Source organism: Scyliorhinus torazame, chromosome 30, assembly GCF_047496885.1.
Source record: "Scyliorhinus torazame isolate Kashiwa2021f chromosome 30, sScyTor2.1, whole genome shotgun sequence".
Lineage (NCBI taxonomy): Eukaryota > Metazoa > Chordata > Chondrichthyes > Carcharhiniformes > Scyliorhinidae > Scyliorhinus > Scyliorhinus torazame.
The window spans coordinates 27406446-27432570 of record NC_092736.1 but is presented as its reverse complement, the minus strand read 5'-3'; the positions used below and the strand labels follow the sequence as shown (position 1 = coordinate 27432570).

The 26125-nt window shown below is 47.1% G+C and overlaps 1 protein-coding gene across 1 annotated transcript in view; it reads right to left on the bottom strand.

The window, feature by feature from the left end:
- Window positions 1-26125, bottom strand: part of man2c1 (mannosidase, alpha, class 2C, member 1) — a 134473-nt gene that overhangs the window by 82144 nt on the left and 26204 nt on the right. Inside the window, exons 4-7 of the mRNA XM_072493048.1 lie at window positions 19060-19130; window positions 16923-17100; window positions 14357-14546; window positions 4036-4142 (exon numbers count right to left, since the gene is read on the bottom strand). Coding sequence (XP_072349149.1) covers window positions 4036-4142; window positions 14357-14546; window positions 16923-17100; window positions 19060-19130 — 546 coding nt within the window. The remainder of the gene's footprint in view (window positions 1-4035; window positions 4143-14356; window positions 14547-16922; window positions 17101-19059; window positions 19131-26125) is intronic.

Sequence of the window (26125 nt, the reverse complement as noted above, 5' to 3'; positions counted from 1 at the left end):
AGAAGTTTGTGTTGGCGAGGGGAAACAAATTCAGGTACCTGCAGGTGCGGGACTTCCTACGTAGACAGGTGTCAACCGTCCTGCTCCTACCACCAAGGGGGATTCAGGACAGGGTAGTTTCCTGAGGGTGGGTGGGAGAGGGGAGCAAAGATGTGCAGGTTAGGTGGATTGGCCATGGTAAATTGCCCTTAGTGTCCAAAAATTGCCCTTAGTGTTGGGTGGGGTTACTGGGTTATGGGGATAGGGTGGAGGTGTTGACCTTGGGTAGGGTGCTCTTTCCAAGAGCTGGTGCAGACTCGATGGGCCGAATGGCCTCCTTCTGCACTGTAAATTCTATGATAATCTATAAGGAGACTCTGAAGTCAAACAAGGCAGCTATCAAGGGGAAGGAATTAAATTGGAGATGATGACTCAATTAGTGTCATTTTCTTTCATTACAGTTAATTACATTAGCAAAGGTCATGAGAAGAGAAGCCCACTCTCCCATCCAGCAGTATAGGACTAAATGTGGCATAAAAAATCATCTTCTGGATGAAAACGCCAACAGAGGAATAGATCTTTTTTTAAAACATACATTTAGTGTACCCAATCCATTTTTTCTAATTAAGGGGCAATTTAGCGTGGCCAATCCACCTACCCTGCACATCTTCGGGTTGTGGGGGTGAAACCCACGCAAACACGGGGCGAATGTGCAAACTCCACATGATCCAGTGACCCAGAGCCGGGATCGAACCTGGGACCTCAGCGCCGCATGGAATAGATATTTTGGTGGCCAGATCTAATGCCTATTTTAATGAGCCCTTGTAAATTTGAATATTCAACTTTGAATCACAGCTCCAAATGTTTCTACCCTCGTGAAGCAGCCAGATAGGAGAATTCTGCAAACGTGGTTAATTTTGTGGCATTCACATGGGTTCTGTTGAATCGGCTGAACAGGAAGAGCATTGCTACAGCCACATCAACATGTGCAGCATTCAGACTATAGGGGCCGAGCCCTGATGTATTGGACTGGGAGACAGCTTGCATAGGTTTTAAATTGACCAGACGCTCACCAAGATTTTTTTGGTAAAAGCTATCCCTCCCTATTTCTTGTAACATACCTGGTCAAAAAGGTACAGCTGACTTCAGGGGCTGGTTTAGCACAGTGGGCTAAACAGCTGGCTTGTAATGCAGAACAATGCCAGCAGCACGGGTTCAATTACCGTACCGACCTCCCCGAACAGGCGCCGGAATGTGGCGACTAGGGGCTTTTCACCGCAACTTCATTGAAGCCTACTTGTGACAATAAGCGATTATTATTATTCATAGAATTTACAGTATAGGACAACGCCATTCGGCCCATCGAGTCTGCACCGGCCCTTGGAAAGAGCACCCCACCCAAGCCCACACACCCACCCCATCACCATAACACACAACCTAACCTTTAAGGGCAATTTAGCATAGCCAATACACCAAACCCTGCACATCTTTGGACTGTGGGAGGAAACCGGAGCACCCGGAGGAAACCCACGCAGACACGGGGAGAATGTGCAGACTCCGCACAGACAGTGACCCAAGCCGGGAATCGAACCTGGGACCCTGGAACTGTGAAGCAACTGTGCTAACCACTGTGCTGCCCATGACTTGTTCTCTCTCCCTGTGATGTTGCAAATTCAGCTGTTTAAAGGTATATCAGACTGGCTTAGAACAGTGTTGATCAATGGGATTTCAATGTTCACCACACCGGTCGCAACCAGGTTGCCATTTTAGCCACATTACGCAAAATAGAAACAAAATTAATACAACAAAATGTGCGATCTTTTGAAAACAAGCTTGAGGTTTAAAACCATCAGCCATCAAGACTGGTACACTCACTGCCGAAACCAGGGGAGCAGCTTCAACTGCAATCCAACTGCTCCACAGAGCAGGTGGTGACAACTTGTTAACTGAAACGCCCTGCTTCGAACAGAGTGCTCCGGTTTAGTGTGTGTGTGTGCGTGTGCGTGTGCGTGTGCGTGTGTGTGTGTGTGTGGGGGGGGGGGGGGGGGGGGGGGTCACAGAAGGAATAGTTTCTCGCTATAAGACCATAAGATATAGGAGCAGAACTAGGCCACTCAGCCCATCGAGTCTGCTCTGTCTTTCAATCACGGCTGATATGGTTCTCATCCCCATTCTCCTGCCTTCCTCCCATAACCCCTGATCCCCTTATTGATCAAGAACCTATCTATCTCTGTCTTAAAGACACTCAATGATTTGGCCTCCACAGCCTTCTGCGGCAAAGAGTTCCACAGATTCACCACCCTCTGGCTGAAGAAATTCCTCCCCATTTCTGCTTTAAAGGATTGTCCCTTCAGTCTGAGGCTGTGCCCTCGGGTTCTAGTTTATCCTAGTGGAAACATCCTCTCCACATCCATTCTATCTAGGTCTCTTAGTGTTCTGTAAGTTTCAGTGAGGCCCCCCCCCCTCATTCTTCTAAACTCCAATGAGTACAGACCCAGAGTCCTCAACCGCTTCTCATATGACAAGTCCTTCATTCCGGGGATCATTCTTGAGAATCTCTTCTGGAACCCCTCCAAGGCCAGCCCATCTTTCCTTAGATACGGGGCCCAAAACTGCTCACAATATTCCAAATAGGATCTGACAACGCCTTATACAGCCTGAAACATCATCCCTGTTCTTGTATTCTAGCCCGCTCGACATGAATGCTAACATTGCAATTGACTTCCTAACTGCCAACTGAACCTGCATGTTAACCTTAAGAGAATCCGGAACTAGAACTCCCAAGTCTCTTTTGTACTTCTGATTCCCAAAGCCTTTTCCCATTTAGAAAATAGTCTATGCCTCTATTCTTCCTACCAAAGTGAATACCCTCACATTTTTCCAGATTGTATGCCATCTGCCATTTCTTTGCCCACTCTCCTAGCCTGTCCAGGTCCGTCTGCAGCCTCTTTGCTTCCTCAACACAACCTGTCCCTCTACATGTATTTGTATCATCTGCAAACTTAGCAAGAATGCCCTCAGTTCCTTCTTTCAGATCATTAATGTATGTCATGAATAGCTGTGGTCCCAACACTGGCCCCTGTGGAACACCACTAGTCACCTGCTGCCATCCTGAAAAGGACCCCTTTATCCCCACTCTCTGCGTTCTGCCAGTCAGCCAATCCTCTATCTATGCCAGTACCTTGTCCCTAACACCATGAGTCATCATATTTAGCAGCCTCCTGTACGGCACCTTATGAAAGGCCTTCTGGAATCCAAACAGATCACGTCTACTGGTTCTCCTTTGTCTAACTTCCTTGTTACCTCCTCAAAGAATTCTGACAGATTTGTCAGTCATGGCCTCCCATTGACGAAGCCGTGCTGACTCAGACCTCTTTTATCATGCAATTCCAAGTACACCGCAATTTCATCTTTAATAATAGACTCTAAAACCTTACCAACAACCGAAGTCAGGCTATAATTTCCTGTCTTCTGCCTTCCTCCCTTCTTAAACAGGGGTGTTACATTAGCCACTTTCCAGTCCTCTGGGACCCTTCCTGCCTCCAGTGATTCCTGAAAGATCATCACCAATGCCTCCACAATCTACTCAGCTATCTCTTTCAGAACCCTGGGGTGTAGTCCATCTGGTCCAGGTGATTTATCCACCTTCAGACCTTTCAGTTTCCCCAGCATCTTCTCCTTAGTGATGGCCACTATACACACCTCTTCCCCCCCCCCCCGACTCTCTTGAAGCGATCTACCCTACCGATTCCCTTAATCATCTTAAACAGCTCCATAAGCTTATGCTGTACCTCCACCAAAATGAACTAATAAATGGATGAAAGAATCACACATATTTGAACATAAGTCTGGGGCCATGGTGGGATTTGATTGGAGTTGTTGCTTTGTTCTGTTTAAAAAAGAAAGTGAAGCATTCGACATATTCCATATTTGAACTTCCTACTTGCTGATTACAGAATGGTCATGGGGGATAGCAGGAAGAACTGAGCTCTTGATTATTGCTGTATGAAGGAAAAGAAAACAGCAAAATTTAAACAACGTCAGCTCACATCTCACCTGCGAGCAAGTGAAGATGAAGTTTGGGTTTTTCTTCATGAGGTGCACTGCAGACACCCAGCTCCGAGCACACTTTCGAATACTCTCCTCATATGGCCACAGCCAGGCTGTTTAACAAAAAAACAGAAACGATTAATACATTAGTGTAATCATAGCGAGTGCCCAGGTGGAGGATGTTAATGATGTGGAGATGCCGGCGTTGGACTGGGGTGAGCACAGTAAGAAGTCTTACAACACCAGGTTAAAGTCCCAACAGGTTTGTTTGGAATCACGAGCTTTCGGAGGGTAGCTCCTTCATCAGGTGAATGAAGATATTCGGGCACCTGCACCTACTCCTCCATTCAACTAGATCATGACTGATCGGTAATTTATTTACACAACCTACCCGCCTTGATTCCCTGTCCCCTGATGGAAGAAAATGCTATCCTTCTCAGTGTTGAAACTTGATCTCCAGTCCAAAAGCTTTTTGGGAGAGAGTTCCAGATTTCCCTTGTGTGAAGAAGCGCTTCCTGTCATCATCCCTGATCGATGTAATTCTAATTTTAAGATTACACCCTCAACTCCCCCGGCAGGGGAAATAGTTTCTCGCTAACTACTTGATTACCTCAATTAAAACGCCCCGGCATCCTCAACAGTCAAGGGAACACAAGCAACACATCCAGTCAAATTGGACAAGTAGTAAAGGATACTGAGCTTCCATCAATTTTATTATTTAGTGGCTTAAAAAGGCCACACCAACACAGACCGGGAAGGCCAAACAGCTTCCTCCTGTGCTGTAAGATTCAGTGGTTCGGTTTAAGCGTGCAGCCAATTCACATTTCCCCCAACTTATAATTCCGTGGACGTCAATGGAAATTTTAAAAAATCTCGAGGGATGAAAGGCAGGTCGCTGACTTGCAACCTATTTTTATTATCTACTCCTGTAACACTTTGAAGAATGGCTGTGCAGATTCTGTTCAGCAAAATGTCTATATTCCAGGAGGTGATAGCACTCCCTCCGCCACCGATGCACAGTGACAGGAGTGTGTACCGTATCCATTGATGCTATAACAATGCCATCTTTAAAAGATGGCTCGCCGTTGATCACGAGAATCATACAGCGATGAAGACAACCATTCGGCCCCATGACTGCCAGCGCCCGTTCTTTAAAAGAGCTTTTTAATGAATCCCACTCCAGTCCCCATAGTCTCAAAATATTTTCCCACCCAGACACGGGGAGAATGTGCAAACTCCGCACAGACAGTGAGCCGGGGCCAGGATCTAACCCGGGTCCTCGGCGCCGTGAGGAAGCAGTGCTAACCACTGTGCCCCCGTGCTGCCCCTGGAATACAATTTATACTGTCACGTCCATAGCCACATCCAGCTAGGAAGCAGAATTTTCCCAAGGCTCAGAAGTCTAGGTTCCAAGCGGCTGTTGGAATCCTCATGCTGAACCGCCGAAAAGCTGCCTAAACCGGAGGATACCTCGTGGGTGGTAACTATTTGCTGGAATTACCTCATAGAGCAATACCATATGGCAGAGGTTTTTAAAGTGTGGGTCGGAAGGGTCGCAGAGCGATTGGTTGCGCCGTTCACGTGGTGGGCCTGATCGCAAGAGAAGTGCCCAACAGCCGCCAACGGCTTTTACATCGAGAATGGCAGCTGCTGCGGCCTTTCAAATGGAAATAAATGAAGCTGTGTGCAGTCATCCGGCCAGAAGCGCCAACAGAGAGCAGGTCATGTGCCCTGCATACATACACACACACACTTGACATCAAGGCTGGTTTAGCTCCTTGGGCTAGACAGCTGGTTTGTAATGCAGAACAAGGTCAGCAGCACGGGTTCAATTCCCGTACCAGCTTACCCGAACAGGCTCCGGAATGTGGCGACTAGTGGCTTTTCACAGTAACTTCATACTTGTGACAATAAAAGTTTATTATTAAGCACCGGTACGTGCTTTTGGCGCCAAATCACAGAGTAGTGCTGCTTCTATTTTCAAGCTGCTGGCAATCAAGGCAAGTGAATTGTGAAGTTGAATGGTTTTCTTAAAAATAAGATATGGTAGGCAGCACAGTGGCACAGTGGTTAGCACTGCAGTCTCACGGCGCCGAGGTCCCAGGTTCGATCCCGGCTCTGGGTCACTGTCCGTGTGGAATTTGCACATTCTCCCTGTGTTTGCGTGGGTTTCGCCCCCACAACCCAAAGATGTGCAGGGTAGGTGGATTGGCCACGCTAAATTGCCCCTTAATTGGAAAAATTGGGTACTCTAAATTTAAAAAAAAAATTTTAAATAAGATATGGCCAGAGACTCAAATAGGCAGTTTACCTATTGGACGCGATCTCACAACAGAATCTGCTGGAGAGAACTGCTCAGGAGAGTCCAGGGCAGGTCAGAGCAGTGCTTGTGTTATTTCAAATGGAATTAAATGAGGCTGTGTGCAGACATCCGGCCAGAAGTGCCAGCAGAGAGCAGGTCATGTGCCCTGCGCACACGATCTCACACAGCAGGGCAGGTCAGAGCAGTGCTTGTGTTATCTCTGTACAGAGCTCCAGGGCCTTAGTTAACAGTCTACAAAGAAGAAATTTAGCTCGGAAACAAAGCAGCATAAAGATGATGTCTTGAGGTATGGTTTTGTCAATTGTGCCAATGCAAATAAGGATGCAAAGCTTATATACAGGGGACTACTGGCAAATCAGAAAAGTTTCAGAATTTGAAAGAGAAGTGGTGGGTGAAAAATTCCTTTTGAGGTTGAGATCGCAGAGACAGTTATTAACTTAGAGCAGACTCCAAATTAAAAAACTACGCTGTTGTACCTGACCTGTGATAGTACATTAAAAACATGCCAAAAGCCCACGAGGCTGTCAGCATTCTGGTGTAGCATCTCCCAGGAGTGTCCAGTGCTGAGTAAAACACGCACTTTGTTGCTATTGCCCTTCACGACGACCAACGTGTGCGAGGTTGGGTATTCCATTTTCATAAAAATGAAAATGGCACAAAGAAACTGGCTGAAGTCTGCACCTGATATGCGCTCCTTCTTTGAACCTGATTTCAGTGAGATAATGAGGACCAAGCAGGCTTCCCTTTCGCATTAAAGGTAAGAAAACGTGACGTGTGTCACAAAGGTCAGTTGGCATAGGTCGCATGATGAAGATTGACCAGCATGGGTCCCAAAGGTTAGGCAGTTGGCAAAAGTGGGTCCCAGGAAAAAAAGTCTGAAAAACACTGCTATATGGGACGTTGATTTGGGCAAGGAACTTTCCTTTTTTTTGTTTAGAAATTTAGAGTATGCAATTATTTTTTCTCCAATTAACGGCCAATTTATTGTGGCCAATCCACCTCCCTGCACACCTTTGAGTTCTGAGGGCGAGACCCAAGCAGATATGGGAAGAATGTGCAAACTCCACACGGACAGTGACCCGGGGCTGGGATCGAACCAGGGCCCTCGACGCTGTGACCCAGCAGTGCTAACCACTGTGCCACCGTGCTGCCCTTGGGACAAGGAACTTAGGAGTTCAGGAATGTAGATAGAAAGGAACATGGGATAGTTCCATAGATACTGTGTGAGTGTAGCCATTATTTTAGTTAAGTATACCTTTGGTATTACGTTTTTTCTTGTTGCGTGCTTTCATTTAAGTTAATAAACACTCTTTTATTTGAATGTTAACAGCAAGACTGGACCTTTCGTCACTGGTTTGAATATCTTTCCGCACATTATATCAAATCACAAAATAGACCTTTAAGAACCGGTGTTCCAGGTTACACTTCTGGGTTTTGGTTTACCCTCGAATATAACATCAGCGAGTCTTTAACACAGGACACCGGGAGAGAAGGGCAGCAAGGTGGCCCAGTGGTTAGCACTGCTGTCTCAGGCACTGAGGACCCGGGTTCAATCCCGGCTCTGGGTCACTGTCCGTGTGGAGCTTGCACATTCTTCCCATGTCTGAGTGGGTTTCACCCCCACATCCCAAAGATGTGCAGGGTAGGTGAATTGACCACAGTAAATTAGCCCTTAATTGGAATTTTTTTTTTTTTTTTTAAAAGGAGACCAGGAGAGCTCCCCTGTTCTTCTTCAATTCGAAACAGAAGATTCTTTACTTCCATCTGAAGGAACAGACGTGTGTGTGATGTCTCATCGGAAAGCTGCCTCTGCTGACAGTGGAACACCCCCTCAGCTAGATCAAAACTCTACACGTGGCTTCATACTGCTGGCCCAGTCCTGCATTTTGCTCTTGAGCTGGAACAATCTTCCGAACCAGAACACATTACTACTTTTCTATCTTACAGCACTGTGCTTGCCAACCAGCGTGCACTCTTGGTTCAGCCATGCCATGGTGTCAAAATTCTCATCCTTAATTTTCAAATGCCTCCACAGCGTTTCCCCTCCTTATTTCTGTAACCTCTTAGGGCTCTAGGCCGTCTGAGTTCCTGCGCTCCCCCAATTTTGGGATCCGGTTCATTCCTGATTTACATAGCTCCACCATGGGTGGCCGTGACTTTTGTCTGTCAAGACCCTAAGCTCTGGAATTGCCTCCCTCAACCTTTCTTTACACCCTATAGATGGTCCTTAAAGCTACCCCTGAACATGCTTCGTCTGCCCTACAATCTCCGAATGTAACTTGGAGTGCCTGATAATGTTCCTGTGAAATACCTTAGGATCTTTTAGAATCCTAGAATCAGACTTCCGGGTGCGGCGATGACCAGCTGAGTCGCACGTTTTGGCAGCTCCCTGTGAAACGGACTTTTGGGCTCTTGATAGGAGCCCCAACGGCAATTTTAACGGCTGAAAACACCGTGCGGTAAACCAGAAGGGTGTTCCCCCTGGACACGGATGGAAAAAGGAGAGGAAAGTGGCCGGATTGCAGCGGATCCTTTGGAACAACGGCAAGGAAGGCAAGCAGAAACCAAGATGGCGTCGGAAGGTGGCAGTTTCATATGGGGCCCTGAACAACAAGAGTTTTTGAAACGCTGCGTGGAGGAGATAAAAAAGGAAATGAAGAAAGAGTTGTTGGCCCCGATATTACAGGCGATTGAAGGGCTGAAAGAGGAACAAAAGACCCAGGAGCAGGAGCTTCGGGTCGTGAAGGCGAAAGCAGCAGAGAATGAAAACGATATACAGGGCCTGGTGGTGAAGTCGGAGATACAGGAGGCACACCAGAAACGATCTGTGGAGAGGTTGGAGGCACTGGAAAATAACGCAAGGAGGAACAACTTGAGGATTCTTGGCCTTCCTGAAGGTGTGGAGGGGGCGGACGTCGGGGCATATGTGAGCACGATGCTGCACTCGTTAATGGGAGTGGAGGCCCCGACGGGTCCGTTGGAGGTGGAGGGAGCATACCGAGTTATGGTGCGAGGATCGAGAGCAGGAGAAGCTCCCAGAGCCATAGTGGTGAGATTTCTCCGTTTTAAGGATAGAGAAATGGTCCTTAGATGGGCGAAGAAAACTCGGTGTAGTAAATGGGAGAACGCGGTGATCCGCGTCTATCAAGATTGGAGTGCGGAGGTGGCGAGAAGGAGGGCGAGCTTTAATCGGGCCAAAGCGGTACTTCACAAAAAAAAAATAAAGTTTGGAATGCTGCAACCGGCAAGACTGTGGGTCACATATCAAGGGAGGCACCACTACTTTGAGACGGCGGATGAAGCGTGGACTTTTATTGTAGAAGAAAAATTGGAATGATTGGACTACGAAAATGAATGTTTGGACAAAGTGGTGGGACGAGTGGGGGGGGGGGCGAAGAGGGATTGTATGATTAATCCTGCGGTATGGTAACTTTTCTTTCTCCCACAGGTGGTGATGGGGGGAGGTGGGGAGGGAGAGGAGATGGGGCGTTGGCCATGGGAGGCGGGGCCGAGGGAGAGGCGGGGCTTGGTTCCCGCGCTATGATAATTATGGCGGGAATAGAGAAGCAGGAAGGAGGGGGCGCCGCACGGGGCGAGCCGTGATCACGGGGGGAAGCCGAGGTCAGCCAGAGTTTGCTGACTTCTGGGAGCAACATGGGGGGAGTAATTACGCTAGCGGGGGGTCTAGCGGGGGGGGGGAATTACTGGGTTGCTGCTGCTGGGGAAAGGGGGGAGTGGGTACGGGAAAGGATGGGCGGGGGGGCACCGTCTGGGAGAAATACAGCTGCGTGGGAACTGGGCGAGAAGCTGGAAAAAGATGATGGCTAACCGGCAAGGGGGGGGGTGGGAAGCCCCCCAACTCGGCTGATCACGTGGAACGTGAGGGGGCTTAACGGGCCGATAAAGAGGGCACGAGTACTCGCACACCTTAAGAAACTTAAAGCAGATGTGGTCATGTTACAGGAAACGCACCTGAAACTGATAGATCAGGTTAGGTTGCGCAAAGGATGGGTAGGGCAGGTGTTCCATTCGGGGCTGGATGCGAAAAACAGGGGGGTGGCTATATTAGTGGGGAAGCGGGTAATGTTCGAGGCAAAGACTATAGTGGCGGATAACGGGGGCAGATACGTGATGGTGAGCGGCAAATTACAGGGAGAGATGGTGGTTTTGGTAAACGTGTATGCCCCGAATTGGGACGATGCCAATTTTATGAGGCGAATGCTAGGACGCATCCCAGACCTAGAGACCGGAAAGCTGATAATGGGGGGAGACTTTAACACGGTGTTGGAACCAAGGCTGGATAGGTCGAAGTCCAGGACTGGTAGGAGGCCGGCAGCAGCCAAGGTGCTTAAGGATTTTATGGAGCAGATGGGAGGGGTGGACCCGTGGAGATTCAGTAGACCTAGGAGTAAGGAGTTCTCGTTTTTCTCCTATGTCCATAAAGTCTATTCACGCATAGACTTTTTTGTGTTGGGTAGGGCATTGATCCCGAGGGTGAGGGGAACAGAATATACGGCTATAGCCATTTCGGACCATGCCCCACACTGGGTAGACTTGGAGATAGGGGAGGAAACAAGAGGGCGTCCACCCTGGAGAATGGACATGGGACTAATGGCGGATGAGGGGGTGTGCTTAAGGGTGAGGGGATGCATTGAAAAGTACTTGGAACTCAATGACAATGGGGAGGTTCAGGTGGGAGTGGTCTGGGAGGCGTTGAAGGCGGTGGTTAGGGGGGAGCTGATATCAATAAGGACACATAAAGGGAAGCAGGAGAGTAAGGAACGGGAGCGGTTGTTGCAAGAACTTTTGAGGGTGGACAGACAGTATGCGGAAGCACCGGAGGAGGGACTGTATAGGGAAAGGCAAAGGCTGCATGTGGAATTTGACTTGCTGACCACAGGCACTGCAGAGGCACAATGGAGGAAGGCGCAGGGTGTACAGTATGAATATGGAGAGAAGGCGAGCAGATTGCTGGCACACCAATTGAGGAAAAGGGGAGCAGCGAGGGAAATAGGGGGGGTGAGAGACGAAGATGGAGAGACGGAGCGGGGAGCGGAGAGTGTGAATGAAGTGTTTAAGACATTTTATAAAAAATTGTATGAAGCTCAACCCCCGGATGGGAGGGAGAGAATGATGGAGTTTTTGGATCGGCTGGAAATTCCCAAGGTGGAAGAGCAGGAAAGGATGGGATTGGGAGCACAGATCACGGTAGAAGAAGTGGTGAAAGGAATTAGGAACATGCAGACGGGAAAGGCTCCGGGACCGGACGGATTCCCAGTTGAATTTTACAGAAAATATTTGGACTTGCTCGCCCCGCTACTGACGAGGACCTTTAACGAGGCAAAGGAAAGGGGACAACTGCCCCCGACTATGTCAGAAGCAACGATATCGCTTCTTTTAAAGAAGGAAAAGGATCCGCTACAATGCGGGTCCTACAGACCAATCTCCCTCCTCAATGTAGATGCCAAGGTCTTGGCCAAGGTAATGGCAATGAGAATAGAGGAATGTGTCCCGGGGGTGGTTCATGAGGACCAAACTGGGTTTGTGAAGGGGAGACAGCTGAACACGAACATACGGAGGTTGTTAGGGGTAATGATGATGGCCCCACCAGAGGGTGAAACGGAGATAGTAGTGGCGATGGATGCCGAGAAAGCATTTGATAGAGTGGAGTGGGATTATCTGTGGGAGGTGTTGAGGAGATTTGGGTTCGGAGAGGGGTATGTTAGATGGGTGCAGCTGCTGTATAGGGCCCCAGTGGCGAGTGTGGTCACGAATGGACGGGGATCGGCATATTTTCGGCTCCAGAGAGGGACAAGGCAGGGATGTCCTCTGTCCCCATTACTGTTTGCACTGGCGATTGAGCCCCTGGCGATAGCGCTGAGAGGTTCCAAGGGATGGAGGGGAATACTTAGGGGAGGAGAAGAACACCGGGTGTCTTTATATGCGGATGATCTGCTACTATATGTGGCGGATCCAGCGGAGGGGATGCCAGAAATAATGCGGATACTTGGGGAGTTTGGGGATTTTTCAGGGTATAAATTGAACATGGGGAAGAGTGAGCTGTTTGTGGTGCATCCAGGGGAGCAGAGTAGGGAAATAGAAGACCTACCGTTGAGGAAGGTAACAAGAGACTTTCGTTACCTGGGGATCCAGATAGCTAAGAATTGGGGCACATTGCACAGGCTAAATTTGACGCGGTTGGTGGAACAGATGGAGGAAGATTTCAAGAGATGGGATATGGTAGCATTGTCAATGGCAGGGAGGGTGCAGGCGGTTAAGATGGTGGTCCTCCCGAGATTCCTCTTTGTGTTTCAGTGTCTCCCGGTGGTGATCACGAAGGCTTTTTTCAAAAGGATAGAAAAGAGTATCATGGGTTTTGTTTGGGCCGGGAAGACTCCGAGAGTGAGGAAGGGATTCTTACAGCGTAGTAGGGATAGGGGGGGGCTGGCACTACCGAGCCTAAGTGTGTATTATTGGGCCGAGGGGGGGGGAGGGGGGGGAGGGGGAGGGGGGGAGGGGGGGGGGAGGGGAGGGGGGGGAGGGGGGGGAGGGGAGGGGGGGGAGGGGGGGGAGGGGGGATGGGAGGGGGGGGAGGGGGGGGGGAGGGGAGGGGGGGGGGAGGGGGGGAAGGGGAGGGGGGGGAGGGGGGGGGGAGGGGGGATGGGAGGGGGGGGGGAGGGGGGGGGAGGGGGGAGGGGGGGGAGGGGGAGGGGAGGGGGAGGGGGAGGGGGGGAGGGGGGGAGGAGGGGGGGGAGGGGGGGGAGGGGGGGGAGGGGGGGGGAGGGGGGGGGAGGGGGGGAGGGGGGGGAGGGGAGGGGAGGGGGAGGGGGGAGGGGGGGGAGGGGAGGGGAGGGGAGGGGGGGAGGGGAGGGGAGGGGAGGGGGGGGGGGAGGGGAGGGGGAGGGGAGGGGGGGGAGGGGGGGGGAGGGGGGGGGGAGGGGGGGGAGGGGGGGGGAGGGGGGGAGGGGGGGGAGGGGGGGAAGGGGGGGGGAGGAGGATGGGGGGGGAGGAGGGATGGGGGGGGTTGGGGGGGGGGAGGGATGGGGGGGATGGGGGGGGGGGTGGCCTGAGACAAGGCAGTTGCCAATTAGGGCTAGCTTTTCTTTTTTTTTTTTGTTATTTAATATTTATTTATTTGTTGTTGTTTTTGTTTAAATTTAAAAAGGTCATTATTATCTGTATTGTTACAATGTTGTGTAAAGGATGCACAATGTACTGTGTTGGTTGACCAAAAATTTTCAATAAAATATTATTTAAAAAAAAAAGAATACTAGAATCATTGAATTTACAGTGCAGAAGGAGGCCATTCGGCCCAGCGAGTCTGCACCAGCCCTTGGAAAGAGCACCCTACCTAAACCCACGCCTCCACCCTTTCCCCGTAACCCCACCTAACCTTTTTTTCTGGACACTAAGGGCAATTTATCACGGCCAAACCACCTAACCTGCACATCTTTGGACTGTGGGAGGAAACCAGAGCACCCGGAGGAAACCCACGCAGACACGGGGAGAACGTGCAGACTCCGCACAGACGGTGACCCGAGGCCAGAATTGAACCCGGGTCCCTGGAACTGTGATGCAGCAGTGGTAACCACTGTGCCACTCTGTCTATGTTAAAAGTGCGATATAAACACAAGTTATTGTTTGACATATAATCCCCTCAATTAGATTAAATCCTGTAACTTACACCAGGTATTCATTATTCCTACATGGATCATCAGAGCCAGTCAATTGGATTTTTAATTAGTCATGCTCCATGACAGCAGTGCAGTGTCACAATTTCAACCTATTAAGGATTCAATTACAGGTTGTAACATTATTGAATCATTCAGATAGTTTAGCAAAGGACTAAATACTTTGGATGCATTGCAGGCTGCAGACCAGCCAAGGGTTTAAATGGTCTGTACGTAGAATAATGGATTCCCAAGACTTATCATCAGGCTTAATCAGAGGGGCAACAGTGAAATTAATCAAGCAAGCAAAGACTGCGTGCTAACTTTCTCTGACCTGTATCAATGTGGCAGTGTCCCATCGCGTGCACTGTGTGCTGACTCTCGCCATTCTGCTGCTGAAGAAAATCGCTGGCCAATCTGTGAACTTCTGCAAAGGTGCTCGGGTCTTCCACATCACAGGCATTCACCATCTTATTGGCGGTGTACAATGCTTGATAGCTACGCTGATTTTCAGTGCCAAGGAGCTAGAGAGAGAGGGATAAAAAGCTATATGACTCCATAACATGTTACTAGTCTGCCCAGAGAGCGTATATTCTTTCTACTTGTTCTCGGGATGTGGGTTACTGCTGGCTAGCAATAGCAATTTGTTGCCAATCCCTAATTGCCATTGAGGAGATGATAGTGAGCTACCCCCTTGAACTGCTGCAGTCTATCTAGTGTAGGTGAACCCACAGTGCTGTTAGGGAATTCCAGGATTTTGACCCAGTGACAGTGAAGGAACTGTGATATAGTTCCAAAATCAGGATGGTGTGTGTCTTGGAGGGGGACAGAGGTGCTGGTATTCCCATGCATCTGCTGCCCTGTCCTTCTACATGGTAGAGGCTTGGAAGGTCCTGTCGAAGAAACCTTGGGATGCTCTGGTGCATCTCGCAGATGGTACCCACTGTTGCCACTGTACGTCAGTGGTGGAGGGAGTGAATGTTTAAGATGATGGATGGGGTGGCAATCAAGTGGGCTGCTTTGTCCTGGATGGTTTTGGGGTTGTTGGTGTTGCACTCATCCAGGCAAGTGGAGAGTATTCCATCACTCTAATGGCTTGTGCCTTGTGAATGGTGGACAGGCTTTGGGGAGACAGGAGGTGAGTTACTCACCATAGGATTCCCAGCCTCTGGCCTGTTCTTGTAGCTGCAGTACTTATAAGGCTAGTCCAGTTCAGTTTCTGGTCAGCAGTAACCCCAGGATATTGATAAAGGAGGAGGAAGGACACACGGCACCTCCAGCAGTGCAGCACTCCCTCGGTACTGCCCTGAGTTGTCAGCCTAGATTGTACTAGAAGTTTGTGGATGCTTTGGAGAGGGTACAGAAGCGGTTTACTAGGGTGTTGCCTGGTATGGAGGGCATCAGTTATGAAGAGAGGTTAGATAAACTCGGGTCTATTCTCACTGGAACGACGGAGGTTGAGAGGCAGCCCAATAGAGGTCTACAAGATGAGTGGCAGAGTGGATAGGCAAATGCTCTTTCCTAGGGTAAGAGAGTCAAGTACTAGGTTTAGTACTAGAGTCAAGGGACATACGTTTAAAGTGCGTGGGGAAAAGTTTAGAACTGATGTGCGAGGCAAGTGTTTTTACACCGAGGGTGGTAAATATATGGAACGTGCTGCCTGGGGAGGTGGTGGGAGCAGGTACGATAGCGGCATTTAAGGGGCATCTAGACAAATATATGAATAGGGTGGGAATGGAAGGATACGGACTCTGTAAGTGCAGACGGTTTTATTTAGGCAGGTACCATGGTTGGCGCAGGCTTGGAGGGCCGAAGGGCCTGTTCCTGCGCTGTATTGTTCTTTGTTGTTCTTTGTATGCAGAAACCTCTGGAGTGGGAATTGAACCCCCAGATCTCTGATTCAGAGGAGAGCCAGAGTAAACATCAGGGTTGCTTTTGCTTTCATTACAGTGGCAAAAACTTTATTTATTTGATTTAAAAAGTGCAAATGGGGGGCAAAAAAGGGGAGGCATGAGGGGAAATTGGGATTGGAGAGTTGTTTAGGTAAAGCCATGTTGGCTGGGTTTTGTTGGTTTGGTGTGTGTTTTTCATCTTGCTCTTTTGATATCTGGTTGTTAAAATCATTAAAATTATAAATGCCTTAATAAAAATATATTTTTTTAAAAGTGCATTCAGCCCGTGGGATCATTCCAGTTCCGACTCGGCGCAACATCTTAAATTGTGTACATTCTTTCCAAATAATTTGCCGAGGACTGGACTAATTTGTGGTACATTTCCAACAGGTTCGGAGAGCTTCGTTGGGAGATTTTGAATTGAACCTTACAAATAGCTCATTTTAAATAAATAATCTTTATTGTCACGAGTAGGCTTACATCAACACTGCAATGAAGTTACTGTGAAAATCCCCTAGTTGCCACATTCCGGCGCCTGTTCGGGTACACAGAGGGAGAATTCAGAATTCTCAGCTGGTACGGGAATTGAACCCGCGCTGCTGGCCTTGTTCTGCATCACAGACCAGCTGTCTAGTCCACTGAGCTAAACCAGCTGACAGATTTCATAATCAGGTGGAAGTGAGATGACCCCTGTATTTTCAACAGAGCTAACAGTACAAGTTTCCCAAAAAATAACCTCTTCCCCCAACCCATCCGAACCAGTCCAGAGGCAATGTGAACCCACGATTGATCTAGCTAGCGGGCTTCACTTGCCTATCCCTGCCCTGATATAGCTGATTGTCTTTTGTGTGTAGAAATCTCAATACAAGATATCTCCTAAAAGGTAGACGTTTTAAGCTTGACCTGATGTGCTACAATGGAAGCGCACTGTTGATTGGCGCCTTTCATTAAGTGCTTCAGATCCCCTGACTAACGTGCCGGGACACGCGCACAAACACACAGCCGTACCTTTGCCATATCAGAGATGATCTCAAAGTCAATCAGCAGTTCATGAACAGCTCGGTTGAAGATGACCAGCTCGGCCTTGTGGAGAGTGAAACTGCGGTTTGGGTCCGGGGGTGCAATCAAGGAGCCTTTCCCTGCACCAAACAATCCGTTGCAGGCCAGTTCTACATACAGCTCCAGGCTGCAGAGAAAAAACAAATGAGGTAAGGTTGCCTCCTCCGCCAGCAAATTTGGTAAACTACAGCCATTTCAACCACGAGGTACAGAAGGTAGAAAGACCAGCATTTAGATATGTCCATGGATATCAACCCCATCATTTACTAAATGGTCTAATCCTAGGATATGAGCAAAGCATAGGATCACACTGCCATTACACCTCCCCCCAACCACTTTCCCTCCTTCACTTAGATAACCTGGTCAAGATTTACAAAGCTCCCTTCCCAAATTCCCCTTTTCGTAAAATCCCTACTGTGCAGAAGGAGGCAATTCCGCCCACCAAGTCTGCACTGCCCCTTTGAAAGAGCACTCCACCCAAGCCCACTGCCCCGCTCTATCCCAATAACCCCTCAACCTAACCTACCCACCTTTGGACACTAAGGGGTAATGCAACACGGCGAATCCACCTAACCTGGACATCTTTGGACTGTGGGAGGAACCGAAGCACCCGGAGGAAACCCACGCAGACACGGGTAGAACGTGCAAACTCCGCACAGTCACCCGAGGCCGGAATTGAACCTGGGTCCCTTGTGCTGTGAAGGAGCAGTGCTAACCACTGTGCCGCCCCATTTTGCTGGGGAGAAAAACATTACCAACATCCCACTCAGATTGTATCTAACACATGGAACTAATCTGAAGAGTAATTTTCCACCAAACAGGATCTGATACAGTAAAATTAAAATAGCAGACTGTTGCCGACTCTGGATATCAGGAAAACTGAGATTCTTCCCTATAGAATGTTTCTTATAGTAAAATAATGTTAATGTCTTGTGAAAGGACACGGGCAGCACGGTGGCGCAGTGGTTAACACTGCTGCCTCACGTCATCGAGGACCCGGGTTCGATCCCGGCTCTGGGTCACTGTCCGTGTGGAGTTTGCATGGGTTTTGCCGCTACAACCCAAAGATGTGCAGGGTAGGTGGATTGGCCACGCTAAATTGCCCCTTAATTGGAAAAAAGAATTGGGTATTCTAAATTTGTTCTTTTTTAAAGTGAAAGGACAAACAGAAGCTTTTGACAGCAAGCGACAGACAGAAACAGAGAGAGATATAAGCAAAAAGAGAGGGACAACGAGAGAGGGGAGGCAACGGGAGAGAGGGGGCAATGAGAGAAAGAGAGGGGTCAATCAGAAAGAAGGGGGGGAAACGAGAGAGGGGGGACAACAAGAGAGATGGTGCAACAAGAGGGAGAGGGGGCAACAAGAGGGAGAGGGGGCAACAAGAGAGAGAGGGGAACAACGGGAAAGAGGAGGACAATGTGAGAGAGAGAGAGTGGGGAACGAGAGACAGTGAGAGAGAGGGAATGGGGAACAAGAGAGACAGCGAGAGGGAGTGGGGAACAAGAGAGGGGGAACGAGAGACAGAGCACGAGCGAGAGACGACAATGAGAGTGAGAGAGGAGGACAACGAGAGAGAGGACGACAAGGATAGGGAGGAGGAGCCAATGAGAGGGAGAGGGTCAACGAGAGATAAAGAGGGACAAGAGAGAGAGGAGAGAGAGATGAGGGAGAGCAACAAGAGGGCGACAATGAGAGAGGGAGCGACAATGAGAGAGCGAGAGTGACAATGAGAGAGAGAGAGAGAGCGACAATGAGAGAGCAATGAGCGAGAGGGGGACGGGAGAAAGAGTGACAACGAGAAAGCGATGAGAGGGGGCGCCGAGAGAGAGTGGGGGACACCGAGGCAGCAGGACAGAATAAGGAACTGAGAAATCAACGAGATAGAAAAAAAAAAGAGGGAGAGAGATTTTTTGAAATCTAAATGAGAATGACAGAAGGACTCTATGGGGAACTGCTTATTCGCTCTGATATTTTCCCAGAGATTTACCCATCCATTCTGAGACTTTATTAGAGAGTTTCTGAAACCAACTACATGAGAACCATGGATGGTATAACAGCCCAAAGCTGAATGAATATGAATTCTGACCTGTGAGGATCTTCATCCGTGAGCTTCTCTGTCAGGATGTAGCTGGTCTTCTCCCCTTCTTTGGTCAGTCCCTGAAGTCACAATCAATTTTACATGATTAAAATACTATGTCTTAAAAGAGGCCAAATCTCTTTTAAAATGGCTAGGTTTTAGTATGGATCCAATGTCCAGAATTTGCAGCATGACTTTGCAAAGTTCCCCATCAACAGGACCTGGGTTAAATTACAGCATTTGCGATATACCTGTGCCTGATGTTATTCCTGTATTTTATCCTATACCATCTTTCCCTTTGTCGGGCAGCATGGTCGGCACGGGCTTGGAGGGCCGAAGGGCCTGTCCCTGTGCTGTACTTTTCTTTGTTCTTTGTATCCTGTTCCAAACGGTAGCCTGGCAGCACAGGACTTGAACATTGCTAAAATTGGCTAAGGTGTTGCCATGGTGAAAACAACGGAAACTATCGGCTCCCCAAGCTTCCAGGTAAGTCAAAGAAGATTTGAACATTTTCCTTTGTTCACAGGAGACCAGTGCCGGAGTATGAATATATATATTTTATAGCAAATATAGATGAACCACGTTACAAGCTCGGCTTATGATCTTCAATTGGTTGTTAGTGTAACAATTAGCACATTCAGAATTGTGCAGCAAGGGTTGCCACATAACATGGTTCATTTACATTTGCTAGAAGGGGCATACATTCATACACAGGCACCCATTATTGGCAAACAAAAGAAATATGCTAACCCCTTGCACCTTTTTGAAGCTTTCACCATGGCAACACACTGGCCAATTGAGTCGGCTAGCCACTCAATCTCCTGTTGCGATCGTTTGAAGTTTGGTATTCTTGCATTTGTCCTGATGAATGCAAGAAGAGATGATTCGTAAGCATGTCTCTCTTTTCAGGAATGTTCAAGTATCCTGCTCCATTATATTCCAATATATAAAAAAGGAACCCAATTTTACTCTTGGTTTCAAAATGCGAGTCATATCAAAATAGGTGAGGACATTTCCTCTGCTCACTAATTCAAACAAAACCACTGATTTTGACCTTAGTGCATCCACTATTTCACTATAAATAGTAAATACAGGACGTTATCTTGTTAGATTATCATTAAGACAATGTGTTAATTCCACATGCAAGAAAAAGGTCTTAAACGATCCAGTCGTCAGTACATTGCTGCTCCATGAAAAATGGTCATCCTGGATAAAGTTCCGGAAGGAAAGACTTGATCAGACGGGAACCAGGGGACACTGCTTAAAAATAAGGGGTTTGCCATTAATGACGGAGACAGGGAAAGTTTTTTCTCTCAGAGGGTCCTTAGTGTGTAGTATTCTCTTCCCCAGAGAGCAATGGAGGCTACCCTCAAGGTTCAGCTCGACAGATTCTTGATTAATGAGGGAGTCGAAGGGTATAGAGGATAAATAGTGTTATACGTTTTAGCTGCTGTGAAATGAAGAGTCTAAAGTTCTTGTTCCTTTTCACCAAACACCATTTATTTCACTTCCACAGCCTCTGCACAAAACGCTTAACAACACACCACCTAACAGAGGCCACCTGAAGCCCCTTTACATATCAGTGTCAATTAATGGATACTTAACATAAATGAGACAACTAATTGCAATGTCTCTTAACCCATTACTTAACAGTCTCCCCTTCCTTGGAGAAAAAAAATTAGGTGAAAACAAAATTTCAAGAAACAGAAACAAGCGGCCTTCATTAACAATATCCAAAAGTTTCTGTGAACTCGCCCCTCTTTTCGTAAAACAGTCTGACAGTTGATAGCTCCTGTTGACCCATTTAATTTTTGTTATTTCCCCTCTGTCCAACATCTGCTTCAAACTTGCGATGTCCATCCGTAACCTCTTTTCATTGACACTTTTTGTAGAGTGCACATTTTCCCACAGGGATTTATTGTCAATGTGACAGTCAATAGGTATATTACCCAAATCCCCTAATCCCAAAATTTATGTCAATATCATACTTATATAAAAAGCCATATCCACTGCCTCTACAAGGCTTAACATCTCAGTAGCCAAAGTGTTTTTTACCACTCTCCTTATTTTCTTTGTTTCCCACACAAGTGGGCAACATTTACCATTGTTCCCCAAAAGGAAAATTATAAAACCTCCTGCACTTGAAACCCCATCACATAAATTTGCGTAGGACGCATCACTATAAACTATGAGTTTCAAGTGCTTACGGTCACCTAAAACCGGAAACTTCAAAACACACTCCTGCATTTTTAGTTTGGCCAACGTTTATTTGCTCTTATTATGTCTTCCACTTTGGGATCATTCATTTTTGTACTCAACTCTAAGACATCAAAACTAACGTCCAGTCTAGTCTGTCTACCTAGCCAGTTCAGTTGCCCAATTAAACTTCGCAGTTGCTCTTTTTCTATCTTTGAAACTATTGCGTCTTTTTGTGAAACTTGGCCACGACTAATTGCTATTGGGGTGATGCTTTCCAAATAAGATTGCTGACGTAAAGTTGCCCCTAACTTAGTCTGTCCAATTTCCAGTCCAATATATTTAAATGCACCGGAAGCCTGACTTCCAACCCTGAATTCTTTCCTCAAACCAGAGATTACAATAGCTTCAAAATCACTAGTCCCACCCCACAAAAAATCATCGACATGCATCATAAAAATGCCAGAAAGATTTCCTTGATAGTAGCAGTAAAACATTGCAGGATCTGCTTTCAACTGGCAACAGCCTAACTTTAACAAAACTGACCTTACCGAAAAATACCAGACTCTAGATGCATCATTTAATCCATATACACATTTGTTCAACTTCCAGAGTACCCCTTCTGTGTTAGCTGCTTCTTTAGGAGGACGGAGAAAAATGTCTCTCTGGAGCTGATGCCCCTGCAAAAAGACAGCTTTTATATCTATAGATTTGCATTCCCATGCCTTTGTGGCTAATAGAGCCAAGAAGATCTTTAAAATAACCTTTCCTGCTGTAGGTGAATCTACCCTTAAACCCTGATCTTCTAAGTTTTCTTCAAATCCCCTTGCCTCTCTTTTCTTTACTTCGTACAATCGTTGATTGACTAAATCTGGTTGCTAAATCTACAAAATAAATATATTATTTGCTTTATCCCAGATCTTAAGGTCCATGTCATTATGTCATTAAAATCCTTGGCCAAAGGTAGGGTTACTATCGGTCGTGCTGGTATCCTTCTGTACTTCCTACAAACTTCACAGCGGTCACTAACCTGTTCTATCAGTTTAGTATAGTCGTCATCCCTTACCCCTGCATCTTTTAATACATTTTTCAGCCTCTGAGGAGACGGATGTGCAAATTGCCTATGCAGTTTTAATACCACAAGCTTTTTATCAGCTAAAGTCCCATTTTCAACTGCCATTAACACATCCTTAACCACTCTACTTGAAAAATTATTTGTCAGTAATGGAATACAATAGTGTCCCGACTGTGTAAATTGGAAGTCCACAGTCTTCTAAAAACTGTTGCCTTATCCTGTTCCATATCCAGTTTCATGTGTGCTTTCTTCATCGACGGTCTGCTCAGAAGCAAAGGTATCTCACTTGATACAACATCCGTGCTAATGAAATGATTCACTCCGGCAATATTGCAAGGGATCACCACTCTTTTCAGCGACTTCAGAGTATTACCATCCCCAAACATGAAACCTGTGGAACTTTCAAATTCCTTAACCTTCTTACGATTTTCAGCATTCCAAGAGTCCAGGTAACATTTTAACCAGTCAATTCCACACACAGTAGATGTGCAGCCACTGCCCAATACAGCACAGTTGAAGGATTCTGCAACCACACCCTCATTACCAGCGTAAAACTGCTTGTCAATAGGACAATGCCTTCTTTCTGGTCACTATCGTTTTCCTCTTCTGACTCTTCCGTGTCATGTGTCGCTTCAAACACTCTATCATAACGAGTTGGACAGTTGAAAGCATAATGGCATTGAGAGTCACATCGAAAACATCGATTTATCATGCCTCGTTCATTTCTGGGGTTTATCTTCCTATTGTAGGTTCTAACTGGGTTTCTGTCTTCATAATTTCCTTGTCTCGGTCTCCGTCTATAGTCTTGAGCCCTGTTCGTAGCCATACGATTTCGCCATCCTGTTACTAGTGTATCTTCCATATTCTGCCTTATTGCAGGCTGACCTATTTGGGTCATCAGAGCCATCGGAATCGAATGTTTCCCCAGAAACTTTTGAAAAGCTTTTGTCATCTGTTCGAATAAGGTATCCTTATCAGTAAACTGAACTCCTGTCAAAACCAGAAGCCTATCCATGTTGCTCACTCTAGAATATAGAACATAGAACATTACAGCGCAGTACAGGCACTTCGGCCCTCGATGTTGCATCAACCTGTGAAACCACTCTAAAGCCCATCTACACTATTCCCTTATCGTCCATATGTCTATCCAATGACCATTTGAATGCCCTTAGTGTTGGCGAGTCCACTACTGTTGCAGGCAGGGCATTCCATGCCCTTACTACTCTCTGAGTAAAGAACCTACCTCTGACATCTGTCTTATATCTATCTCCCCTCAATTTAAAGCTATGCCCCCTCGTGCTAGACATAAACCAGCTGAGGAAAAAGGCTCTCACTGTCCACCCTATCCAATCCTCTGATCATCTTGTATGCCTCAATTAAGTCACCTTTTAACCTTCTTCTCTCTAACGAAAACAGCCTCAAGTCCCTCAGCCTTTCCTCATAAGATCTTCCCTCCATACCATTCTGGTAAATCTCCTCTGCACCCTTTCCAATGCTTCCACATCCTTCCTATAATGCGGCGACCAGAATTGCACGCAATACTCCAAATGCGGCCGCACCAGAGTTTTGTACAGCTGCAACATGACCTCATGGCTCCGAAACTCAATCCCTCTACCAATAAATGCTAACACACCGTACGCCTCCTTAACAACCCTCTCAACCTGGGTGGCAACTTTCTAGGATCTATGTACAAGGACACCGAAATCTCTCTGCTCATCCACACTGCCAAGAATCTTACCATTAGCCCAGTACTCTGTCTTCCTGTTAGTCCTTCCAAAATGAATCACCTCACACTTTTCTGCATTAAACTCCATTTGCCAACTCTCAGCCCAGCGCTGCAGCTTATCTATGTCCCTCTGTAACTTATAACATCCTTCCGCATTGTCCACAACTCCACCGACTTTAGTGTCATCTGCAAATTTACTCACCCATCCTTCTACGCCCTCCTCCGGGTCATTTATAAAAATGACAAACAGCAGTGGCCCCAAAACAGATCCTTGTGGTACACCACTGGTAACTGGACTCCAGTCTGAACATTTCCCATCAACCACCACCCTTTGACTTCTTCCGGCCAGCCAATTTCTGATCCAAACTGTTAAATCTCCCTGAATCCCAAGCTTCCGTATTTTCTGCAGTAGCCTACCGTGGGGAACCTTATCAAACGCTTTACTGAAATCTATATACACCACATCAACTGCTTTACCCTCATCACCTGTTTGGTCACCTTCTCAAAGAACTCAATAAGGTTTGTGAGGCATGACCTACCCTTCACAAAACCGTGTTGACTATCTCTAATCAAATTATTCCTTTCCAGATGATTATACACCCGATCTCTTATAAACCTTTCCAAGATTTTGCCCACAACAGAAGTAAGGCTCACTGGTCTATAGTTACCGGGGTTGTCTCTACTCCCCTTCTTGAACAAGGGGACAACATTTGCTATCCTCCAGTCTTCTGGCACTATTCCTGTAGACAAAGATGACTTAAAGATCAAAGCCAAAGGCTCAGCAATCTCCTCCCTAGCTTCCCAGAGAATCCTAGGATAAATCCCATCCGGCCCAGGGGACTTATCTATTTCACACTTTCCAGAATTGTTAACACCTCCTCCTTATGCACCTCAAGCCCTTCTGGTCTAGTAGCCTGAATCTCAGTATTCTCCTCGACAACTTTCAGGGATCTATGTACATGGACACCAAGATCTCTCTGCTCATCCACACTGCCAAGAATCTTACCATTAGCCCAGTACTCTGTCTTCCTGTTATTCCTTCCAAAATGAATCACCTCACACTTTTCTGCATTAAACTCCATTTGCCACCTCTCAGCCCAGCGCTGCAGCTTATCTATGTCCCTCTGTAACTTGTAACATCCTTCCACATTGTCCACAATTCCACCGACTTTAGTGTCATCTGCAAATTTACTCACCCAGCCAACACAGACTGTGGAAATTTCAGATTGTGTTTCTGCAGCCTTTTATATAGTCTGCCAAATTCCATTATATAGTCTTCCATGGAGATAGCCTCCATTTTCCAGAACTTATCAAAATCCGACCATGCTTCAGACGCATAACAAGTCATCTTCCTTATAAATCTTATCCATATAATGTAATAAAGTCTCCAGACCTTCTTCTGAGTCTAACTCTTCCAATTCCAGCTCAGAAAGCACTTTGTTTCGGATTTTACTGCCATATGGTAGAGAAAGAGCCAATGCCATACCTTGTTTTCTCTTTCCCAAAGCAGTTACTTTAGTCCACATAACTACTGCACTTCTCCATTGGTCGTACGATTCCCTTTCAGAAAATAAGGGAGGATCGTCCTATCCAGCCACCTTTATCCTCGGTTCAGCCATGTATCTTTTTTTTTTTTTCCTTCTCACTCACTCCTTGGTTTGATCAGGAAAAGTTGTATCTTTCAAACCTTCACATTTGCACAGCAACCATCCTCTGCTACCAATTGTTGGACGTTTTAGTTGCTGTGAAATGAAGAGTCTAAAGTTCTTGTTCCTTTTCACCAAACACCATTTATTTCACTTCCACAGCCTCTGCACAAAACTCTTAACACACCACCTGACAGAGGCCACCTGAAGCCCCTTTGCATATCAGTGTCAATTAATGGATACTTAACAAAAATGAGACAACTAATTGGAATGTCTCTTAACCCATTACTTAACAGATAGGAAGGTAGGGCTGAGGCCACAATCAGGTCAGCCATTATCTTACTGAAAGGTGGAACAGGTTCAAGGGGCGGAATGGCCTACTCCTCCTCCTAACTCATATATATGTTCATTTGTTCATATGTGTTTCTAGAA